The sequence below is a fragment of the Mobula birostris genome, chromosome 9 (genome assembly GCF_030028105.1).
Source record: "Mobula birostris isolate sMobBir1 chromosome 9, sMobBir1.hap1, whole genome shotgun sequence".
NCBI lineage: Eukaryota > Metazoa > Chordata > Chondrichthyes > Myliobatiformes > Myliobatidae > Mobula > Mobula birostris.
The window spans coordinates 158,325,507-158,346,859 of NC_092378.1; the positions used below are offsets into that span (position 1 = coordinate 158,325,507).

The following is a 21,353-nucleotide window of genomic DNA, read 5'->3' on the forward strand; positions in this document are numbered from 1 at the left end:
CTACATGCCTCCTGCTGGGGAATGATTCACATCAGACCGAGAGGTGGCAGGTAAGGCTATGGCATCTGTACCGACAGCCAGGAACTGAGAACCTGACAGAGCCCTGGCCGAGAACCTGATATAGAAGGTACTGCAAAGACCCAACAATTCAGGCAGCAGTCGTGGGGAGTGAAACAGGGCAAGTGTCAAAACAGGCCAGTCTAACACTACGTAGGAAGCCTTGTAAAGGGGGCATCATTTAAAAATGATTGGAAGGAAGTATAGGGAGGAATGTCCGAGGTAGTTTTTTTCCATAGAGAGGGATGAGTGTGTGGAATACCCTGCCAGGGGTGATGAGACTTAAGAGTCTCTCAGATAGGCACATGGGTGATAGAAAATGGAGGGAATGGTGGAGGAGGTGAAAAAGTCGGTAGAACATTGTGGGCCAAAGGGCCTGTGTTGTGCTGCATTGTTCTATGTTTTCATGACAGTGGCAATTCCGGGTTGAAGTTGAATGGCTGAAGGCTGCTCAATAGCTGTGACAAGGCTTGAATGCCATCACCTCCTACAAGGTAAAAACAAGTGACACAGGCGACAACCAGTCTTCACTCCCAGATCAACTCAATGCCTTTTATACTCAGTTTAGCCATCAAAACATAGAGGCACCTTCAAAAACTCCCAGGAGACAAATCAGTGGGCATGGATGAATGGACAAGGGAGTCGCGTGTGGGAAGTGGAAAGTGTGGGAAGGGAAAGATGTGCTTGGTGGTGGGATCCCGTTGGAGATAGTGGAAGTAACATATCCTTAGTACTTATCCTTGCAAGCAGAACAAGTGCCACACCTGCCTCTATACCTCTTCCCTCACTACCACTCACGGCCCCAAACCATCCTTCCAGGAGAGGCAACATTTCACCTGTGAGTCTGTTGAGGGTCATCAACTGTATCTGGTGCTCCCAGTGTGGCCTCCCGTATATCAGTGAAACTCACCATAGATTGGGAGACCTCTTCACTGAGCACCTTTGCTCTGCCCACCAGAAAAAGGCAGATCTTCCGGTGGCCACACATTTCAACTCTTCTTCCCATTTCCATTCCAACATGTCGATCCATGGCCACAATGAGACCACGCTCAGGTTGGAGGAGCAACACTTTATATTCCGTCTGTACTGCCTCCAACCCTCCAACCTGATGCCATGAACATCAATTTCTTGAACTTACGGTAATTGCCACCCCCCCCCCACTTCACCATTCCCATTTCTGTTTCCCTGTCTTACCTTATCTCCTTACCTGCCCATCATCTCTCTCTGGTGCTCCTCTCCCTTCCCCTTCTTCCATGGTCTTCTACCTTCTCCCATCAGATTCCCCTTTCTCCAGCTCTGTATCTCTTTCACCCTTTCAGCAACCAACTTCCCAGCTCTTCACTTCACCCCTCCCCCTCCCGTTTTCACCTATTGCCCACCACATTGTACTTCTTCCTCCCCTCCCCTGTCTTCTTGCTCCAGCTTCTCATCTTTTTTTCCAGTCCTTTTGAAGGGTCTCAGTCCAAAATGAAGACTATTTACTCTTTTCAATTGATGCTGCCTGGCTTGCTGAGTTCCTCCAGCATTTTTTGTGTGTTCAGCATCTGCAGATTTTGTCATCTTTATGCCATTAACCATCCTGTGTGTATTTACAGTTATTTCAAGCATGGTTTTAGATTTGCAGCATCTAACACATAATTTTTGATTGTGAATGTTTGCCAGCGGGAAGGAAGGAACTGAGGGCTGTTCGGCACAACATTGTGGGCCAAGGTGACAGGTCATGTCCTTGCCACATAGGCACCTGGTGTGGCCACTGTTCAGCTTCAGCTTCAGCAGGGAGTCCCGCTGAAGACCGATTCCACGACACTGGTCATCAGTGAAGCTGTGATACTGTGTCCTCACACTATACTTGTGTACAGAATCAAAGAAATACTGCACCCGACAGGACAGACAGACAATCACTATGCAAAAAACCACAAATTGTTCAGATACAGTCCTCTCAGTATCAGCTGTGTATGTACAGGCCAAGCCTGCGCTCAGATCAGGCTGCCACACCATGACCTGTGTACACACAGGCCAAGCCTGTGCTCAGATCAGGCTGCCCACACCATGACCTGTGTACATACAGGCCAAGCCTGCGCTCAGATCAGGCTGAGCTCAGGGTTCCTTGGGGGTAAAGCCTATTTGCTTTGATTTTCCAGAAAACGCGAAGGTCCAAGTCCCAGGACGGAAACACTCGATGTCCAAGAGTCTCAAGCACTTGTTTCAGCCCACAAGTAAATTTGTTAAAAGTCTTAAAAGGTGAGTCACATCAGATCTAGGATCAAGGTGGCCCTTGGATCCCTGGGTAAGGAGTCTGAATCTCACGGAGTCAGGGACAGGGGAGATACAGCCTCTCAAACTGTCCCAGCATTCACCAAAGTCATGGCTGATCTTTGACCTCAGTACCACTTTCCTGGCCTCTGTTCCCTTACCACCCTGAAATGTACAGCTTTCTGAATTGGAAGAACTCAGTGAGGGAGCTACAGTTCAGATTTCCACAGACTCTACGCTCTCGGCATTCCACCTTCATTTCCATTGGCCAAGCCCTTACTCTAACATCGTATCTCCTGGTTCTCGCTTTCACAGTCAGGAGGCACATCATCACTGTTTCGGTGAGACCACCTCTCGCCTTTCTAAACCACAAACGGAGTCCAGTGGACCACTCCTGAATTCCTATCATTTTTCTCAATAGAAGATCAGACTCTGCACTATTTTCCCGGTGTGGTGTCAGCTGCTCGAAGATTAGATTGGTAGAATCACACAAGACAGAAGAGGGCCCAGTTTATGCTGACCAAGATGCTGATCTCATTTGCCTGTGATTGGCCTGTATCCCTTGAAATCTTTCCAATCCATGTTCCTGTCCAAGTCTTTTAAATGTTGTTAATGTACCTGCCTCAAATACATCCTCTGGCAACTTGTTCCATATACTGACCACCCTCTCTCCACTCCATCCGTGCCCTCTGGTTCCTGATTCCCCAATCCTGAGGAAATCCTACAAGAAATAAGGAAAATGCAGGAAAAATATATTCCAAGAAAAAAGAAAATCATGAATGGAAAAATGGCACAAATGTGGCTAACGAGAGAGGTTAAGGCAAAAATAAAAGCAAAAGAAACGGCGTACAAAGGAGCAAAAATTAGTGGGAAAAATGAGGACTGGAAGACCTTTAAAAACTTACAGAAAGAAACTAAGAAAGTCATTAGGAAAGAAAAGATGAATTATGAAAGGAAGTTGGTGATTAACATAAAAAAGGATACTAAGAGTTTTTTTAAATATATGAAGAGTAAAAGAGTGACAAGGGTAGATACGGGACCGATTGAAAATGATGTTGGAGAAATTATAATGGATAACAAAGAGATGGTGGAGGAACTGAATGAGTATTTTGCTTCAGTCTTCACAGTGGAAGACATGAGCAATATACCTGATAGCCAGAGGTATCAGGGAATAGAATTAGGTACAGTCAAGATAACTAGAGAGAAAGTGCTTGGGAAGCTAAGTGGACTAAGAATAGATAAGTCTCCCGGCCCGGATGAGGTGCACCCTAGGGTTCTGAAGGAGATTGTGGAAGCATTGGAAATGATCTTCCAGGAATCAATAGACTCTGGCATGGTTCCGGAGGACTGGAAGGTCACAAATGTAGTTCTGCTACATTCTGCAAGGAAGGAGGCAGCAAAAAGAAAATTACAGACCTACTAGTCTGACATCGGTGGTTGGAAAGATATTGGAGTCAATCCTCAAGGACGAGGTTATGAAATACCTCGAGGTACATGACAAGATAGGCCCAAGCCAGCATGGTTTCATGAAGGGAAGATCCTGCCTCACCAACTTATTGCAACTTTTTGAGGTAATCTCGAATAAGATTGACAAGGGAGAGGCTGTGGATGTTGTGTATTTGGATTTTCAAAAGGCCTTCGATAAGGTGCCGCCTATGAGGCTGCTTAATAAGATGAGAGCCCATGGAATTATAGGAAAGATATTGGAATGGGTGGAGCATTGGCTGATAGGCAGAAAGCAAAGGGTGGGAATAAAGGGATCCTATTCTGATTGGTTGCCGGTTACTAGTGGTGTTCCGCAGGGGTCGGTGTTGAGGCCGCTTCTTTTTACGATGTATAGCGATGATTTGGATTATGGATTAAATGGTTTTGTGGCCAAGTTTGCGGATGACACCAAGGTAGGTGGAGGAGCAGGAAGTGTTGAAGAAGCAGAAAGGTTGCAGAGAGACTTAGTCAATTTAGGAGAGTGGGCAAAGAAATGGCAGATGAGGTACAATGTTGAGAAATGTACAGTTGTACATTTCGGAAGAAGAAATAATCAGGCAGATTATTATTTAGAAGGGGAGAAAGTTCAAAAATCGGAAGTGCAAAGGGACTTGGGGGTCCTCGTGCAGGATACCCTAAAGGTTAACCACCAAGTTGGATCGGCAAAAAGAAAAGCGAATGCTATGTTGGCATTCATTTCAAGAGGAATAGTGTATAAGAGTAAGGAGGTGTTGATGAGGCTCTATGGGGCATTAGTGAGACCTCATTTGGAATACTGTGTGCAGTTTTGGGCCCCCTATCTTAGAAAGGATATACTGATGTTGGAGAGAGTTCAGAGAAGATTTACGAGGATGATTCCTGGAATGCAGGGGCTAACATATGAGGAGCGTCTGTCGGCTCTTGGATTGTATTCATTAGAGTATAGAAGAATGAGAGGGGATCTCATGGAAACGTTTCGAATGTTGAAAGGGTTGGACAGAGTAGATGTGGAAAGGTTGTTTCCCTTGGTGGGTGAGTCCAGGACAAGAGGCCATAGTCTTAGAATTAGAGGGTACCCAGTTAAAACAGAGATGAGGAAAAATTTTTTTAGCCAGGGGGTCGTGGATTTGTGGAATTCGTTGCCAGATATGGCTGTGGAGGCCCGATCATTGAGAGTGTTTAAGGAGGAGATTGACAGGTATCTAATTAGTCAGGGTGTCAAGGGATATGGGGAAAAAGCCAAAAATTGGAACTAGATGGGTGAATAGTTTAGTTCATGGGGGAGCTGCGGAGCAGACACGATGGGCCGAATGGCCTACTTCTGCTCCTTTGTCTTGTGATCTTGTGAAAAGACTGAGTGAATTGTTTAAATGCTCGTGTAATATTTCAAATGCTCATGCAGTAAAGACCACTTTCCATTTACCTACATGGTTACAGTTGCTTCCTGAAGGTTGTCATTGCCCAGCAGGGGTTGGTAGTAGGGATCGGCTCCCACTACCTATTAAATGCTCCCAATGGCGTGCGCCTCAAATAGCCTCTGATGACCAAGTCCAGCTCCTGGCCTTCCTGTATGGCTTAGCTATGAAGCCCAGCAGAACCTTTTCTGCTGATAGGAAAAGGGGTAAAGGTGGTGTCTAGCACCTTGAAACCAGTCACTTTGGGCAGGTAACACACATAAAAGTTGCTGGTGAACGCAGCAGGCCAGGCAGCATCTCTAGGAAGAGGTACAGTCGACGTTTCAGGCCGAGACCCTTCGTCAGGACTAACTGAAGGAAGAGCTAGTAAGAGATTTGAAAGTTGGAGGGGGAGGGGGGATCCAAAATGATAGGAGGATACAGGAGGGGGAGGGATGGAGCCAAGAGCTGGACAGGTGATTGGCAAAAGGGATACGAGAGGATCATAGGACAGGAGGTCAGAGGAGAAAGACAAGGGGCGGGGAACCAGAGGATGGGCAAGGGGTATATTCAGAGGGACAGAGGGGCTCATCAACCGTGGTTGGCAGCTCATCTAGGAGAGGAAAACTCTGGTCTCAAACCTTGTGGCTACACTCATGGGGAAGGCTTAGGAAGTAAATCCCGAGGGAAAACCTATAAGACCATAAGATATTGGATATCACAGAGATTGCTGGGATGCAGCATCCACAGTCAGCCTCTAGCGATGGCGTGCCTCCATTTACCTTCTAACCGCAGCCTTGGCAGTTAACATTCAGAGATATTTTAATTACGCAAGGGACGAGAAGGTGGTGAAATTGGAATTGGAATTGGTTTATTATTGTCACATGTACTGAGATACAGTGAAAACCTTGTCTTACATACTGTTCACACAGATCAGATCATTACACAGTGCATTGAGGTAGAACAATAACAATGCAGAATAATCTGCAATAGCTCCAAAAAATGTAGTGCGGGTAAACAATAAAGTGCGAGATCATAATGAGGCAGATTGTAAGGTTGAGTTCACACCACCCACACACAGAGGGAGCTATTAAATAGTTATATAAATATGAGGTAGAGGTACAGTATTTCTTGAGCCTGGTTGTATATGCTTCTCGACTTTTTGTATCTTTGATGGGGGTGGTGACGCGATGGAAGGGGGAGATGAAGGGCCTCAGCCCAAAATGATGACTGCTTATTCCCTCTGTGGATGCTGTCTGAACTGCCGAGTTTCTCCAGCATTTTATGTATGTTCCTGATCTGTATGCAAGGCAGGCTTTTCACTGTATCTTGGTACATGTGCCAATATTAAACCAATTTAATTTACCAAATCCCAGTCTATACTAATTCCATGCACTCTAACTAATGTTTACCATCCTGCTGTGTGAGACATTATCGAAATCCTGTAGAAATCCTGATTTACCACCTCTGTAGGTTCCCCATCAGACTGAGATGACCTCAGGTAACTCCAATGGATTAGTCAAACCTAATTTCCCCTTTAGAAATCTGTGGTGATTTTACTCAGTCGTATTATTCTTCATTAACTGCCAGTACTGGAGGGATCTTCACTCCTGCATTGTTGACTACTGGGTGGCATTTAACCTGCAGGCAAATGGAACTAGTGTAGATGGGTAAAGGGGTTAGCATGAATGTGGGGCCGAAGGGCCTGCTTCTGAGCTACAGAGTTGTATTATGTTGTTTGCTTCTCGAGCATTTGTATTGTCATGTTTCTGAGCTGTGGAACTCTGTGACTGTGCAGCTCATCATGTTGTTTGTTTCCTGAGCACTGGTAGAAACATAGAAAACCCTCAGCACAATACAGGCCCTTCAGCCCACACTGCTGTGCTGAACATGTGCTTATTTTAGAGATTGCCAGGAGTTACCCATAACCCTCTATTTTTCTAAGCTCCATGGTGTTGTGCTTTCTCTCAGGGGCTTGTATCTGGCTGCCATATTGTATAAAGATGATGATGTTGTTGTCACACACGAGGAGCAGGTTCCCGTGGTCAAGGCAGACGATTCATACTCCAGCTCTCTGATGCAAGACTTCCTCTGGTTCATGAAGGTAAGGGGAGAGAGAGTCTGCTGACTGTTCCTGGCCTCAGTGTGCTGCAGGGTCTTGGAGAGAAAGTTCTCTGGGAGAGACCGAGATGTGGCTTCTGATCATAGCCTCTCCAGGTGAGTTAGCAAATGCCGGCTGGGTGTGTGGCTAGAATATGAATCGAACAGAAATTGTGCTCCAGTCATCAACAGACAATCGGCTATGGCAGTGAGAAACTTTGAAGTCCCTGCATTTGGAAATGTGTCAGCAAACAGGGAGCAGGGGCAATGCTTTAACTAAAAATATGTTTTTAACAAGTCACAAATAATTTCCTACAACAAGGAGTAGGCCATTCGGCCCTTCGAATGCACCGCCATTCAGTATGATCATGGCTGATCATCCAACTCAGAACCCTGTACCAGCCTTCCCTCCATACCCCCTGATCCCTTTAGCCACAAGGGCCATATCTAACACCCTCTTAAATATAGCCAATGAACTGGCCTCAACTGTTTCCTGTGGCAGAGAATTCCACAGATTCACCACTCTCTGTGTGAAGAAGTTTTTCCGAATCCCGGTCCGAAAAGGCTTCCCCTTTATCCTCAAACTGTGACCCCTCGTTCTGGACCTCCCCAACATCGGGAACAATCTTCCTGCATCTAGCCTGTCCAATCCCTTTAGGATTTTATATGTTTCAATAAGATCCCCCCTCAATCTTTTAAATTCCAACAAGTATAAGCCTAGTCGATCCAGTCTTTCATCATATAAAAGTCCTGCCATCCCAGGAATCAATCTGGTGAACCTTCTTTGTACTCCCTCTATGGCAAGGGTGTCTTTCCTCAGATTAGGGGACCAAAACTGCACACAATACTCCAGGTGTGGTCTCACCAAGGCCTTGTACAACTGCAGTAGTACCTCCCTGCTCCTGTACTCGAATCCTCTTGCTATGAATGCCAGCATACCATTCGCCTTTTTCACTGCCTGCTGTACCTGCATGCCCACTTTCAATGACTGGTGTATAATGACACCCAGGTCTCGTTACACCTCCCCTTTTCCTAATCGGCCACCATTCAAATAATAATCTGCTTTCCTGTTTTTGCCACCAAAGTGGATAACCTCACATTTATCCACATTAAATTGCATCTGCCGTGAATTTGCCCACTCACCTAACCTATCTAAGTCACCCTGCATCCTCTTAGCATCCTCCTCACAGCTAACACTGCCGCCCAGCTTCGTGTCATCCGCAAACTTGGAGATGCTGCATTTAATTCCCTCATCCAAGTCATTAATATATATTATAAACAACTGGGGTCCCAGCACTGAGCCTTGCGGTACCCCACTAGTCACTGCCTGCCATTCTGAAAAGGTCCCGTTTATTCCCACTCTTTGCTTCCTGTCTGCCAACCAATTCTCTGTCCACATCAATACCTTACCCCCAATACCGTGTGCTTTAAGTTTGCACGCTAATCTCCTGTGTGGGACCTTGTCAAAAGCCTTTTGAAAATCCAAATATACCACATCCACTGGTTCTCCCCTATCCACTCTACTAGTTACATCCTCAAAAAGATATATGAGATTCGTCAGACATGATTTTCCTTTCACAAATCCGTGCTGACTTTATCCGATGATTTCACCGCTTTCCAAATGTGCTGTTATCACATCTTTGATAACTGACTCTAGCATTTTCCCCACCACCGATGTTAGGCTAACCGGTCTATAATTCCCCGGTTTATCTCTCCCTCCTTTTTTAAAAAGTGGGGTTACATTAGCCACCCTCCAATCCTCAGGAACTAGTCCAGAATCTAAAGAGTTTTGTAAAATTATCACTAATCCATCCACTATTTCTTGGGCTACTTCCTTAAGCACTCTGGGATACAGATCATCTGGCCCTGGGGATTTATCTGCCTTTAATCCCTTCAATTTACCTAACACCACTTCCCTACTAACATGTATTTCCCTCATTTCCTCCATCTCACCGGACCCTCTGTCCCCTACTATTTCCGGAAGATTATTTATGTCCTCCTTAGTGAAGACAGAACCAAAGTAGTTTTTCAATTGGTCTGCCATGTCCTTGCTCCCCATAATCAATTCACCTGTTTCTGTCTGTAGGGGACCTACATTTGTCTTAACCAATCTTTTTCCTTTCACATATCTATAAAAGCTTTTACAGTCAGTTTTTATGTTCCCTGCCAGTTTTCTCTCATAATCTTTTTTCCCCTTCCTAATTAAGTCCTTTGTCCTCCTCTGCTGGACTCTGAATTTCCCCCAGTCCTCAGGTGAGCCACTTTTTCTGGCTAATTTGTATGCTTCTTCTTTGGAATTGATACTATCCCTAATTTCCCTTGTAAGCTACGGGTGCACTACCTTCCTTGATTTATTCTTTTGCCAAACTGGGATGAACAATTGTTGTAGGTCATCCATACGATCTTTAAATGCTTGCCATTGCATATCCATCATCAACCCTTTAAGTGTCATTTGCCAGTCTACCTTAGCTAATTCTTGTCTCATACCTTCAAAGTTACCCTTCTTTAAGTTCAGAACCTTTGTTTCTGAATTAACTATGTCACTCTCCATCTTAATAAAGAATTCCACCATATTATGGTCACTCTTACCCAAGGGGCCTCTCACGACAAGATTGCTAATTAACCCTTCCTCATTGCTCAATACCCAGTCTAGAATAGCCTGCTCTCTAGTTGGTTCCTCGACATGTTGGTTCAAAAAACCATCCCGCATACATTCCAAGAAATCCTCTTCCTCAACTTTCTCCAACTTTCAAATCCCTTACTCACTCTTCCTTCAGTTAGTCCTGACGAAGGGTCTCGGCCTGAAACGTCGACTGTACCTCTTCATAGAGATGCTGCCTGGCCTGCTGCGTTCACCAGCAACTTTTATGTGTGTTGCTTGAATTTCCAGCATCTGCAGAATTCCTGTTGTTTGCGTTTAAATCTTCTTCTTCAGCACCCTTACGAATTTGGTTCACCCAATCTATATCACCCAATCTATATGTAGATTGAAGTCACACATTATAACTGCTGTTCCTGTATTGCACACGTTTCCAATTTCCTGTTTAATACCATCCCCAACCTCACTACTACTGTTAGGTGGTCTGTACACAACTCCCACCAGTGTTTTCTGCCCCTTAGTGTTATGCAGCTCTACCCATATCGATTCCACATCCTCCCGGCTAATGTGCTTCCTTTCTATTGCGTTATTCTCCTCTCTAACCAGCAATGCCACCCCACCTCCTTTTCTTTCATGTCTATCCCTCCTGAATATTGAATATCCCTGAATGTTGAGCTCCCATCCTTGGTCACCCTGGAGCCATGTCTCTCTGATTCCAACTATATCATATTCATTAATAATAATCTGCACTTTTAATTCATCCACCTTGTTACGAATGCTCCTTGCATTGACACACAAAGCCTTTATATATAATCCTTTAGAATTGTTGAATGTTGTTTTTTATTACCTGTCGCACTGTGACCAACACATCACAGCAGATTCCTAATACATATAGATGTATCTGGTGAACAACCTGGCCCTTAACACCCAGAAGATTAAGGAGATCATTGTGGACTTCAGGCAGGCTAGGAGCCACACTCATGTCCCCATCTACATCAATGGAGCTGTAGTGGAGCGTGTATTAAGGTTCAAATTCCTTGGTGTCCACATTTCTGATGATCTCACCTGGTCCCTGAACTCCTCCAGCCTGATCAAAAAGGCGCAACAGCGCCTTTATTTCCTGCGGAGCATCAAGAAAGCTCAGCTCTGTCCCAGGATACTGACGGACTTTTACTGCTGTACCATTGAGAGCATCCTCACCAACTACATCTCAGTGTGGTATGGCAATTGTCCCATATCGGACAACAAAGCACTCCAACGTGTGGTGAAAACTACCCAGCGGATTATCGGCACCCAATTGCCCACCATTGAAAACATCTACCATAAGCGTTGCCCGGGTAGGGCGAAAAGCATTATCAAGGATGCATCTCACCCTAACCATGGACTTTTTATACTCCCCCCATCTGGTAGGTGCTACAGGAGCCTCCGCTCCCGCACCAGCAGGCACAGGAAGAGCTTTTTCCTTGAGGCTGTGACCCTGCTGAACCTCACATCACAGCACTAAGCAGTATTGCATCCGTATTGTACTGTCTCAGTACCTTTATATTTGTGTGCTGTAGCACTTACTTTTTATTCGCAGTTATTTTGTAAATAACACTATTCTTTGCATTTCTGGTCAGATGCTAACTGCACTTAATTGGCTTTGTATCTGTACTCGGCACAATGACAATGAAGTTGAATCTAATCTAATAATGTGGGAGATGTGCACTGTGATTGATGTGTCACACTGGTTGGGTGTACAGGTGAGGTGGTTGTTGCAAACTGAACACTATGACACGGCACACACAGCTACAGCGGTGTCTCCCCATCTGAGTGGCTGATATGCAACAACAAGGTGTATCACTGGGTGTCAGGGTGCAGGAGAAGGCTCACAGTACTGGGAACGTGGTGGTACAGTGAAGATCACATTCGGAGTATAGAATTGGGCGGCTGTCTGCACGGTGTTTGTACTGTGCCTCTTCCCCATGGCCTACCCCTGCTCCTATTTCTTATCTTCATTTGCTTTATCTGGGTGTTCTGGTTTCCTCCCACATTCTAAAGACGTACAGGTTAGGGTTATTAACCAGTCGACATACTGTGTTGGTGCTAGAAGCATAGGGCCACTTGCTGGTGTTGGTGATTGGTATAAATCTGTGTGTTTCAATGTTTCGACGTACATGTGACAAATAAAGCTAATTTTTTAACTGTTCTCTGACACAGGTATCATACATGTGGGAAGACAGTCGTTGGCTTGCTCAGTGCATGACTCCCTCCTCTTTGTCCTGCTCATCTGGACTGCAGGCTCGTCACAACATGCTTGTAGCTGTCACTCAGTTGCAGGTGAGCTGGAATCACAGAACTGAATTCATTGCCACAGAGACTATCCCACATCTAGAGGGTGGGCAGCAATCCCCAAAGGACTGTCTCCAAGCTCCTTTCAGTGGTGAACTTTCTGTGGAAGCAAGCACAATCTCACATGCTCACCACTGTAATCACACTGGGAATCTGTTCACCACTGCTCTCTGTAATCCCACTGGGAATCTATTCACCATTGTTTCCCATAATCTCACTGCGAATATGTTCACCACTGTTTCCCATAATCTCACTGGGAATCTGTTCACCACTGCTCCCTGTAATCTCACTAGGAATCTATTCACCACTGTTTCCCATAATCTCACTGCGAATCTGTTCACCATTGTTTTCCCATAATCTCACTAGGAATCTATTCACCATTGTTTCCCATAATCTCACTGCGAATCTGTTCACCACTGCTCTCCGTAATCACACTCGGAATCTGTTCACCACTGTTTCCCATAATCTCACTGGGAATCTGTTCACCACTGTTCTCCATAATCTCACTGGGAATCTGTTCACCACTGTTCCCTGTAATCTCACTGGGAATCTGTTCACCACTGCTCTCCGTAATCACACTGGGAATCTGTTCACCACTGTTTCCCATAATCACACTGAGAATCTGTTCACCATTGCTCTATGTGATCACACTGGGAATCTGTTCACCACTGCTCTCTGTAATCACACTGGGAACCTGAGGGGGACTAAACTCTTGGCAGGGAGGTTTGCTAAGGCTACTGGGGAGAGTTTAAACTAGAATCACTGGGGGGTGGGAACCCGAACTGAAGAGATGGAGGAAGGGGCGGTTGACTCACAAATAGAGAAGGCTTGGAGACAGTGCGAGAGGGAGGATAGGCAGGTGATAGCTAACGGATTGAGATGTGTCTATTTTAATGGAAGAGGCATCATGAACAAAGTGGATGAGTTTAGAGTGTGGATCAGTACTTGGAGCTATGATGTTGTGGCCATTACAGAGACTTGGATGGCTCAGGGGCAGAAATAGTTACTTGGACTGTCAGACTTTAGATGTTTCAGAAAGAATAGGGAGGGAGGCAAAAGAGGTGGGGGTGTGGCACTGCTGATCAGAGATAGTGTCATGGCTGCAGAAAATGAGGAAGACATGGAAGGATTGTCTACTGAGTCTCTGTGGGTGGAAGTTAGAAACAAAAAGGTTCAATAACTCTGTGGGTGGAAAAGGGTCAATAACTCTACTGGGTGTTTTTTATAGACCACCCAAGAGTAACAGGGACATCGAGGAGCCGATAGGGAGACAGATTCTGGAAAGGAGTAATAATAACAGGGTAGTCATGGTGGGAGATAGTAATTTCCCAAATATCGATTGGCATCTCCCTAGAGTGAGGGGTTTAGATGGGGTAGAGTTTGTTAGGTGTGTTCAGGAAGGTTTCCTAACAGAATATGTAGATAAGCCTACAAGAGGAGAGACTGTACTTGATCTGGTATTGGGAAATGAACCTGGTCAGGTGTCAGGTCTGTCAGTGGGAGAGCATTTTGGAGATAGTGATCACAATTCTATCTCCTTTACCACAGCATTGGAGAGGGATAGGAACAGACATATTAAGAAAACGTTTAATTGGAGTAAAGGGAAATATGAAGCTATCAGGCAGGAACTTAGAAGCATAAATTAGAAGCAGACTTTCTCAGGGAAATGTACGGCAGAAATGTGGCAAATGTTCAGGGGATATTTGCGTGACGTTCTGCATAGGTACGTTCCAATCAGACAAGGAATGGATGGTAGGGTACAGGAACCGTGGTGTACAAAGGCTGTTGTAAATCTAGTCAAGAAGAAAAGAAAAGCTTATGAAAAGTTCAAAAAACTAGGTAATGATAGAGATCTGGAAGATTATAAGGCTAGCAGGAAGGAGTTTAAGAAAGAAATTAGGAGAGCCAGAAGGAGCCATGAGAAGGCCTTGGTGGGCAGGATTAAGGAAAACCCCAAGGCGTTCTACAAGTATGTGAAGAGCAAGAGGATAAGACGTGAGAGAATGGGACCAAACAAGTGTGACAGTGGAAAAGTGTGTATGGTACTAGAGGAGATAGCAGAGGTACTTAATGAATACTTTGCTTCAATATGCACTATGGAAAAGGATCTTGGCGATTGTTGGGATGATTTGCAGCAGATTGAAAAGCTTGAGCATATAGACATGAAGAAAGAGGATGAGCTGGAGCTTTCAGAAAGTATCAAGTTGGATAAGTCTCCGGGACCAGATGAGATGTACCCCAGGCTACTGTGGGAGGTGAGGGAGGAGATTGCTGAGCCTCTGGTAACAAGCTTTGCATCATCAATGGGGATGGGAGAGATTGTGGAGGATTGGAGGGTTGCAGATAGTGTTCCATTATTCAAGAAAGGGAGTAGAGATAGCCCAGGAAATTATAGATCAGTGAGTCTTACTTCAGTGGTTGGTAAGTTGATGGAAAAGATCCTGAGAGGCAGGATTTATGAACATTTGGAGAAGCATAATATGACAAGAAATAGTCAGCGTGGTTTTGTCAAAGGCAGGTCATGCCTTACGAGCCTGTCAGTACCTCCAGTTGAACTTCGTCTTTGTGTGTTTTCCCCCTAGCCGTCAGTCTGTGGTTGTGTATTGCTATGTGCTCGTTTGTTTTCATGCCCCATGTGCTCCTGTCCCTGCTCCTGCTCTACTCGGGCCCCTGTATTACTGAGTATTCCGCCTCTCATCTGCTTCTCGTTATTACCTGTTTTGCTGCCGCTTCTGTCTCATTGTGCTCCACCTATCATCTGCCTCTCTGTTTATTGTCAGTGTGTTTCTGTCCTGTGTTTTCACCTGTTTGTTGCCAGATTGTGCCAGTGAATTTTCCTGAGCCTTTCCAGCATTTGTATCTGTGCTCTGTCCGTCTGAAAATCGACTCTGCCTGTTTCCCAATTCTGGTTTTTGGAGTTCTCTGGATGGTTTGATCTCTGCCTGAACTTTGACACTGAATCTGTTTGCATCTCAGGATTTGTTACTCAATTAATATCACTGTGTGCACAGTACTGGGTCTGTGATTGGATCCCTGCTCCAGCGACCTGACAGAGCCTGATTGAATTTCTTGAGGATGTGACTGAACACTTTGATGAACGTAGAGCAGTAGATGTAGTGTATATGGATTTCAGCAAGGCATTTGACAGGGTATCCCATGCAAGGCTTATTGAGAAAGTAAGGAGGCATGGGATCCAAGGGGACATTGCTTTGTGGATCCAGAACTGGCTTGCCTGCAGAAGGCAAAGAGTTGTTGTAGACAGGTCATATTCTGCATGGAGGTCGGTGACCAGTGGTGTGCCTCAGGGATCTGTTTTGGGGCCCCTTCTCTTCATGATTTTTATAAATGACCTGGATGAGGAAGTGGAGGGATGGGATAGTAAATTTGCTGATGACACAAAGGTTGGGGGTGTTGTGGATAGTGTGGAGGGCTGTCAGAGGTTACAGTGGGACATTGATAGGATGCAAAACTGGGCTGAGAAGTGGCAAATGGAGTTCAACCCAGATAAGTGTGAGGTTGTTCATTTTGGTAGGTCAAATATGACGGCAAAAATGGTAAGACTCTTGGCAGTGTAGAGGATCAGAGGGATCTTGGGGCCCAAGTCTATAGGACACTCAAAGCTGCTGCGCAGGTTGACTCTGCGGTTAAGGAGGCATACGGTGCATTGGCTTTCCACAACTGTGGGATTGAGCTTAGGAGCCAAGAGGTAATGTTACAGTTATATAGGACCCTGATCAGACCCCACTTGGAGTACTGTGCTCAGTTCTGGTCACTTCACTACAGAAAGGATGTGGAACCAATAGAAAGGGTGCAGAGGAGATTTACAAGGATTTTGCCTGGATTGGGGAGCATGCCTTATGAGAATAGGTTGAGTGAATTCGGCCTTTACTCCTTGGAGTGACGGACGATGAGAGGTGACCTGATAGAGGTGTATAACATGATGAGAGGCATTGATCGTGTGGATCGTCAGAGGCTTTTCTCCAGGGCTGAGAGGGCACAATTTTAAGGTGCTTGGAAGTAGGTACAGAGGAGATGTCAGGGGTAGGTTTTTTTACGCAAAGAGTGGTGAGTGCATGGAATAGGCTGTTAGCGACGGTGGTGAAGGCGGATACGATAGGGTCTTTTAACAGACTTCTGGATAGGTACATGGAGCTTTGAAAAATAGAGGGCTATGGGTAACCGTAGGTACTTTCTAAAGTAAGTACATGTTCAGCACAGCATTGTGGGCCGAAGGACCTGTATTGTGCTGTAGGTTTTCTATGTTTCTAACCTGCTCCCCACTACTACCTGTAATCACTCTGGAACCGCTCAGCACTGCTCCCGTAATCACACTGGAAATCAGTCACCACTGCTCCCTCGCAATCACCCTGGGAACCTGCTCACCACTGGCCCCTCTAATCACACTAGGAACCTGCTCACCATTGCTCCCCATAATCACACTGGGAACTGCTCACCATTGCTCCACACAATCACCCTGGGAACCTGCTCACCATTGCTCCCCACAATCACCCTGGGAACCTGCTCACCATTGCTCCCCATAATCACACTGGGGACTATTCACCACTGCCCCCTATAATCATACTGAGAACCGCTCACCATTGCTCCCTGTAATCACACTGGGAACTGCTCACCACTGCTCCCCACAATCACCCTGGGAACCTGCTCACAACTGGCCCCTCTAATTACACTAGGAACCTGTTCACCATTGCTCCCTATAATCACACTGGGAACTGGTCACCACTGGTCCCTGTAATCACACTGAGAACTGCTCACCACTGCCCCCTGTAATCACACTGAGAACCTGCTCACCATTGCCCCTCTAATCACACTAGGAACCTGCTCACCATTGCCCCTGTAATCACACTGGGAACCTGCTGACGACCGATCCCTGTAATCACAATGGGACTGCTCACCGTTGCTCCCTGTAATCACACTGGGAACCCTGTTATTGCCACTGGCTGATTATCCCTCTTTTGCGCTATTTATTTCTGTTACATAGTCATTTTTACTTATTGCTCAGTACTGCTGCAAATCAGCAAACTTTAGGACATGCAACATTGAAACCTATCGAATAGTGTAAGTCCTCAATGGGAGTAGAAGTGGAGAGGATGTTTCCTACAGTGTGGAGTCAAGGACAGAAGGCACTTTCTCAAAATACAGGGATGGCCTTTTAGATTAGAGATGAGAATTTCTCTGGCCAGAAGGTGGTGAATTTGTGGAATTCATTGCCACAGACAGCTGTGGAGGCCATGTCTTTAGATATATTTAAAGCAGGGGTTGATAGGTTCTTGATTAGTCAGGGCGTCAGAGGTCATGGAGTGGGCAGGAGAATGGGGTTGAGTGGGATAATAAATCAGCCATGATGGAATGGCAGAGCTGACTCCATGGGCCAATTGGCTTAATTTTGTCCCTATGTCTTATGGTCTTATGTCAGTGATAATAAAGCTCAAAAGTGATCCTGTATGTGGCTGTTGTCAGAATCAAGTTTATTATCACCAGCATGTGTCATGAAATTTGTTTTTCTAGCCTCTTTGGACAGTCACATTGACATCTACATCTCCCTCTGCACTCTCAGACCTAACGGTTCCACCTTCAGAACTCGTGTCCATTTCCCTTCCCACTCATCCCTGGGGGGTTCAAAATAACCCTGTCACAATTAGCCTATAACTCCCACACTTTTTCCTGCCGTCTCAGTATCCTCCCCAAAGTCCATGCCCTGAGAATCACAGTCACAATCTACTTAATTATCATCGGCATGTGTTGTGAAAGTATAATGCAATACTTAATCATTGAGGGAAAAAGCTGTGAATTACAGAAATATATATGTATATTAAATAGTTGAATTAAATCAGAAGTGCAAAAATAAAAATAAAAGGTGAGGTAGTGTTCATGGGTTTAATGTCCATTTAGGAATTGGATGGTAGATGGGAAGAAGCTGTTCCTGAATCGCTGAGTGTGTGCCTTCAGGCTTCTGTACCTCCTACCTGATGGTAACAGTGAGAAAAGGGCATGCCCTGGGTGCTGGAGGTCCTTAATGATGGATGCTGTCTTTCTGAGGCATTGCTCCTTGAAGATGCCAGAGAAGAGCAGCACAGAAACAGGCCCTTTGGCCCACCTAGTCCATGCCAAAGCCAGTTAAACTGCCTACTCCCAATGATCTGCACCAGGTCATAGCCCTCCATACCCCTACTATCCATGTACCTATCCAAACTTCTCTTCGACGTTGAAATCGAGTTCACATGGAGCACTTGTGCTGGCAGCTCATTCCACATTCTCACGACCCTTCTGAGTGAAGAAGTTTCCCCTTAAACGTTTTGCCTTTCACCCTTAAGCCACGATTTCTGGTTGTGGGCCCACACAACCTCAGTGGAAAAAACCTGCTTGCATTTACTGTACCCACGCACCTCATAATTTTGTATACCTCTATCAAATCTCCTCTCAATCTTCTACAGTCCTAACCTATTCAATCTTTCCTTATAACTCAGGTCCTCCAGACCCGCAACACCCTTATAAATTTTCTCTGAAACACACATCAAAGTTGCTGGTGAACGCAGCAGGCCAGGCAGCATCTATAGGAAGAGGTACAGTCAACGTTTCAGACTGAGACCCTTTGTCAGGACTAACTGAAGGAAGAGTTAGTAAGAGATTTGAAAGTTGGAGGGGGAGGGGGAGATCCAAAATGATAGGAGAAGACAGGAGGGGGAGGGATGGAGCCAAGAGCTGGACAGGTGATTGGCAAAGGGGATATGAGAGGATCATGGGACCGGAGGCCCAGGGAGAAGGAAAAGGGGGAGGGGGGAAACCCAGAGGATGGGCAAGGGGTATAGTGAGAGGGACAGAGGGAGAAAAAGGAGGGAGAGAGAAAGAATGTGTGTAAATAAATAAATAACGGATGGGGTACAAGGGGGAGGTGGGACATTAGCGGAAGTTAGAGAAGTCAATTTTCAGAGCGTAGGTGTTCAGCAAAGCGGTCTCCCAGTCTGCGTCGGGTCTCACCAATATATAGAAGGCCACATTGGGAGCACCAGACGCGGTATATCACCCCAGCTGACTCACAGGTGAAGTGTCGCCTCACCTGGAAGGACTGTCCGGGGCCCTGAATGGTGGTGAGGGAGGAAGTGTAAGGGCATGTGTAGCACTTGCTCTGCTTACAAGGATAAGTGCCAGGAGGGAGATCAGTGGGGAGAGATGGGGGAGACGAATGGACAAGGGAGTCACGTAGGGAGCGATCCCTGTGGAAAGCAGCGGGGGGGGGGGGAAGGGAAAGATGTGCTTAGTGGTGGGATCCTGTTGGAAGTGGCGGAAGTTACGGAGAATAATATGTTGGACCTGGAGGCTGGTGGGGTGGTAGGTGAGGACCTCTGTCCGCCAGAGAAAGCAGGATCTCCCAGTGGTCACACATTTTAATTCCACATCCCATTCCCATTCTGACATGTCTATCCACGGCCTCCTCTACTGTAAAGATGAAGCCACACTCAGGTTGGAGGAACAACACCTTGTATTCCGTCTAGGTAGCCTCCAACCTGGTGGCATGAACATTGACTTCTCAAACTTACGCTAATGCCCCACCTCCCTCTCGTACCCCATCCGTTATTTATTTTTATACACACATTCTTTCTCTCTCTCTCTCCTTTTTCTCCCTCCGTCCCTCTGACTATACTCCTTGCCCATCCTCTGGGTTCCCCCCCACCTTGTCTTTCTCCCCAGGCCTCCTGTCCCATGATCCTCTCATATCCCCTTTGCCAATCACCTGTCCAGCTCTTGGCTCTATCCCTCCCCCTCCTGTCTTCTCCTATCATTTTGGATCTCCCCCTCCCCCTCCCACTTTCAAATCTCTTACTAACTCTTCCTTCAGTTAGTCCTGACGAAGGGTCTCGGCCTGAAACGTCGACTGTACCTCTTCCTAGAGATGCTGCCTGGCCTGCTGCGTTCACCAGCAACTTTGATGTGTGTGGCTTGAATTTCCAGCATCTGCAGAATTCCTGTTGTTTCCATTTTTTAAATTTTCTCTGTACTCTTTCAACCTTATTTACATCTTTCTTGTAGGTAGGTGACCAAAAGTGTTTACAATTCTCCAAATTAGGCCTCACCAACATCTCATGCAACTTCAGAGTTGCATTCCATCTCCTGTACTCAATACATTGATTTATGAATGTTTCAAGAGCTTTCTTTATGACCCTATCTGCCTGTGACACCACTTTCAACTAATTACGTACCTGTATTCCCAGATCCCTTTGTTCTCCTTCACTCCTCGGTGCTCTACCATTCACTGTGTAAGACCTATCCTGGTTTGTCCAACAAAGTGCAAAACCTCGCACTTGTCTGCATTAAATTCCATCTTTCATTTTTAAGCCAATTTTTCTAGCTCATGCAGATCCCTCTGCAAACCATGATAGCCTTCCTTACTGTCCACTACACCCCCAATCTTGGTGTCAATTGCAAATCTGATGATCCAGTTAACCACATTATCATCCAGATCATTGATATGGATAACAAACAACAAAGGACCCAGCATCGATCTATGTGGCACTCCACTCGTCACAGGCCTCCAGAGGCAACCATCAACTACCACTCCCTGGCTTCTCCCTCAAAGCCAATTTACTGCAAGCAGACTTTTTTCCACTGAGGTTGGATGGGACTACAACTAGAGGTCATGGCTAAAGGGTTAAAAGTGAGAAGCTTAAGGGGAACATGAAACAAAACTTCTTCAAAGTTCAAAAATTGAAAGTAAAATGTATTATCAGAGTACATATATGTCACCTATACAACCCTGGGATTCTTTTTCCTGCGTGCATACTTCACAGAACTATAGAACAGTAACTGTAAACAGGATCAATTAGCAACAAACTGTGCAAATGCAAATATAAATAAATAGCAATAAATAATGAGCATGAAATAACAAGGTAAAGAGTCCTTAAAGTGAGACCATTGGCTGTGGGAACAGCAGAAATAGAATGAGTGTAGTTATCCCCTCTTGTTCAAGAGCCTGATGGCTGAGGGGTAGTCACTGTTCGAGCTGGTAGAGTGAGTCTCAAGGCACTTGTACCTTCTACCTGATGGCAGCAGTGAGCAAAGAACATGGCCTGGGTGAGGAATATCTTTGATGGATGCTGCTTTTCTATGGCAATGTTTCATGTAGATGTGCCCAGTGGTTT

General features: G+C 45.7%; 1 protein-coding gene across 1 annotated transcript in view; it reads left to right on the forward strand.

Annotated features, from left to right (window-relative positions):
* LOC140203504 (ankyrin-repeat and fibronectin type III domain-containing 1-like) overlaps positions 1–21,353 on the forward strand; it is a 281,359-nt gene that overhangs the window by 75,564 nt on the left and 184,442 nt on the right. The window contains exons 8-10 of the mRNA XM_072269592.1: positions 2,199–2,298; positions 7,140–7,272; positions 12,067–12,186. Of these exons, the coding sequence (XP_072125693.1) occupies positions 2,199–2,298; positions 7,140–7,272; positions 12,067–12,186 (353 nt within the window). The remainder of the gene's footprint in view (positions 1–2,198; positions 2,299–7,139; positions 7,273–12,066; positions 12,187–21,353) is intronic.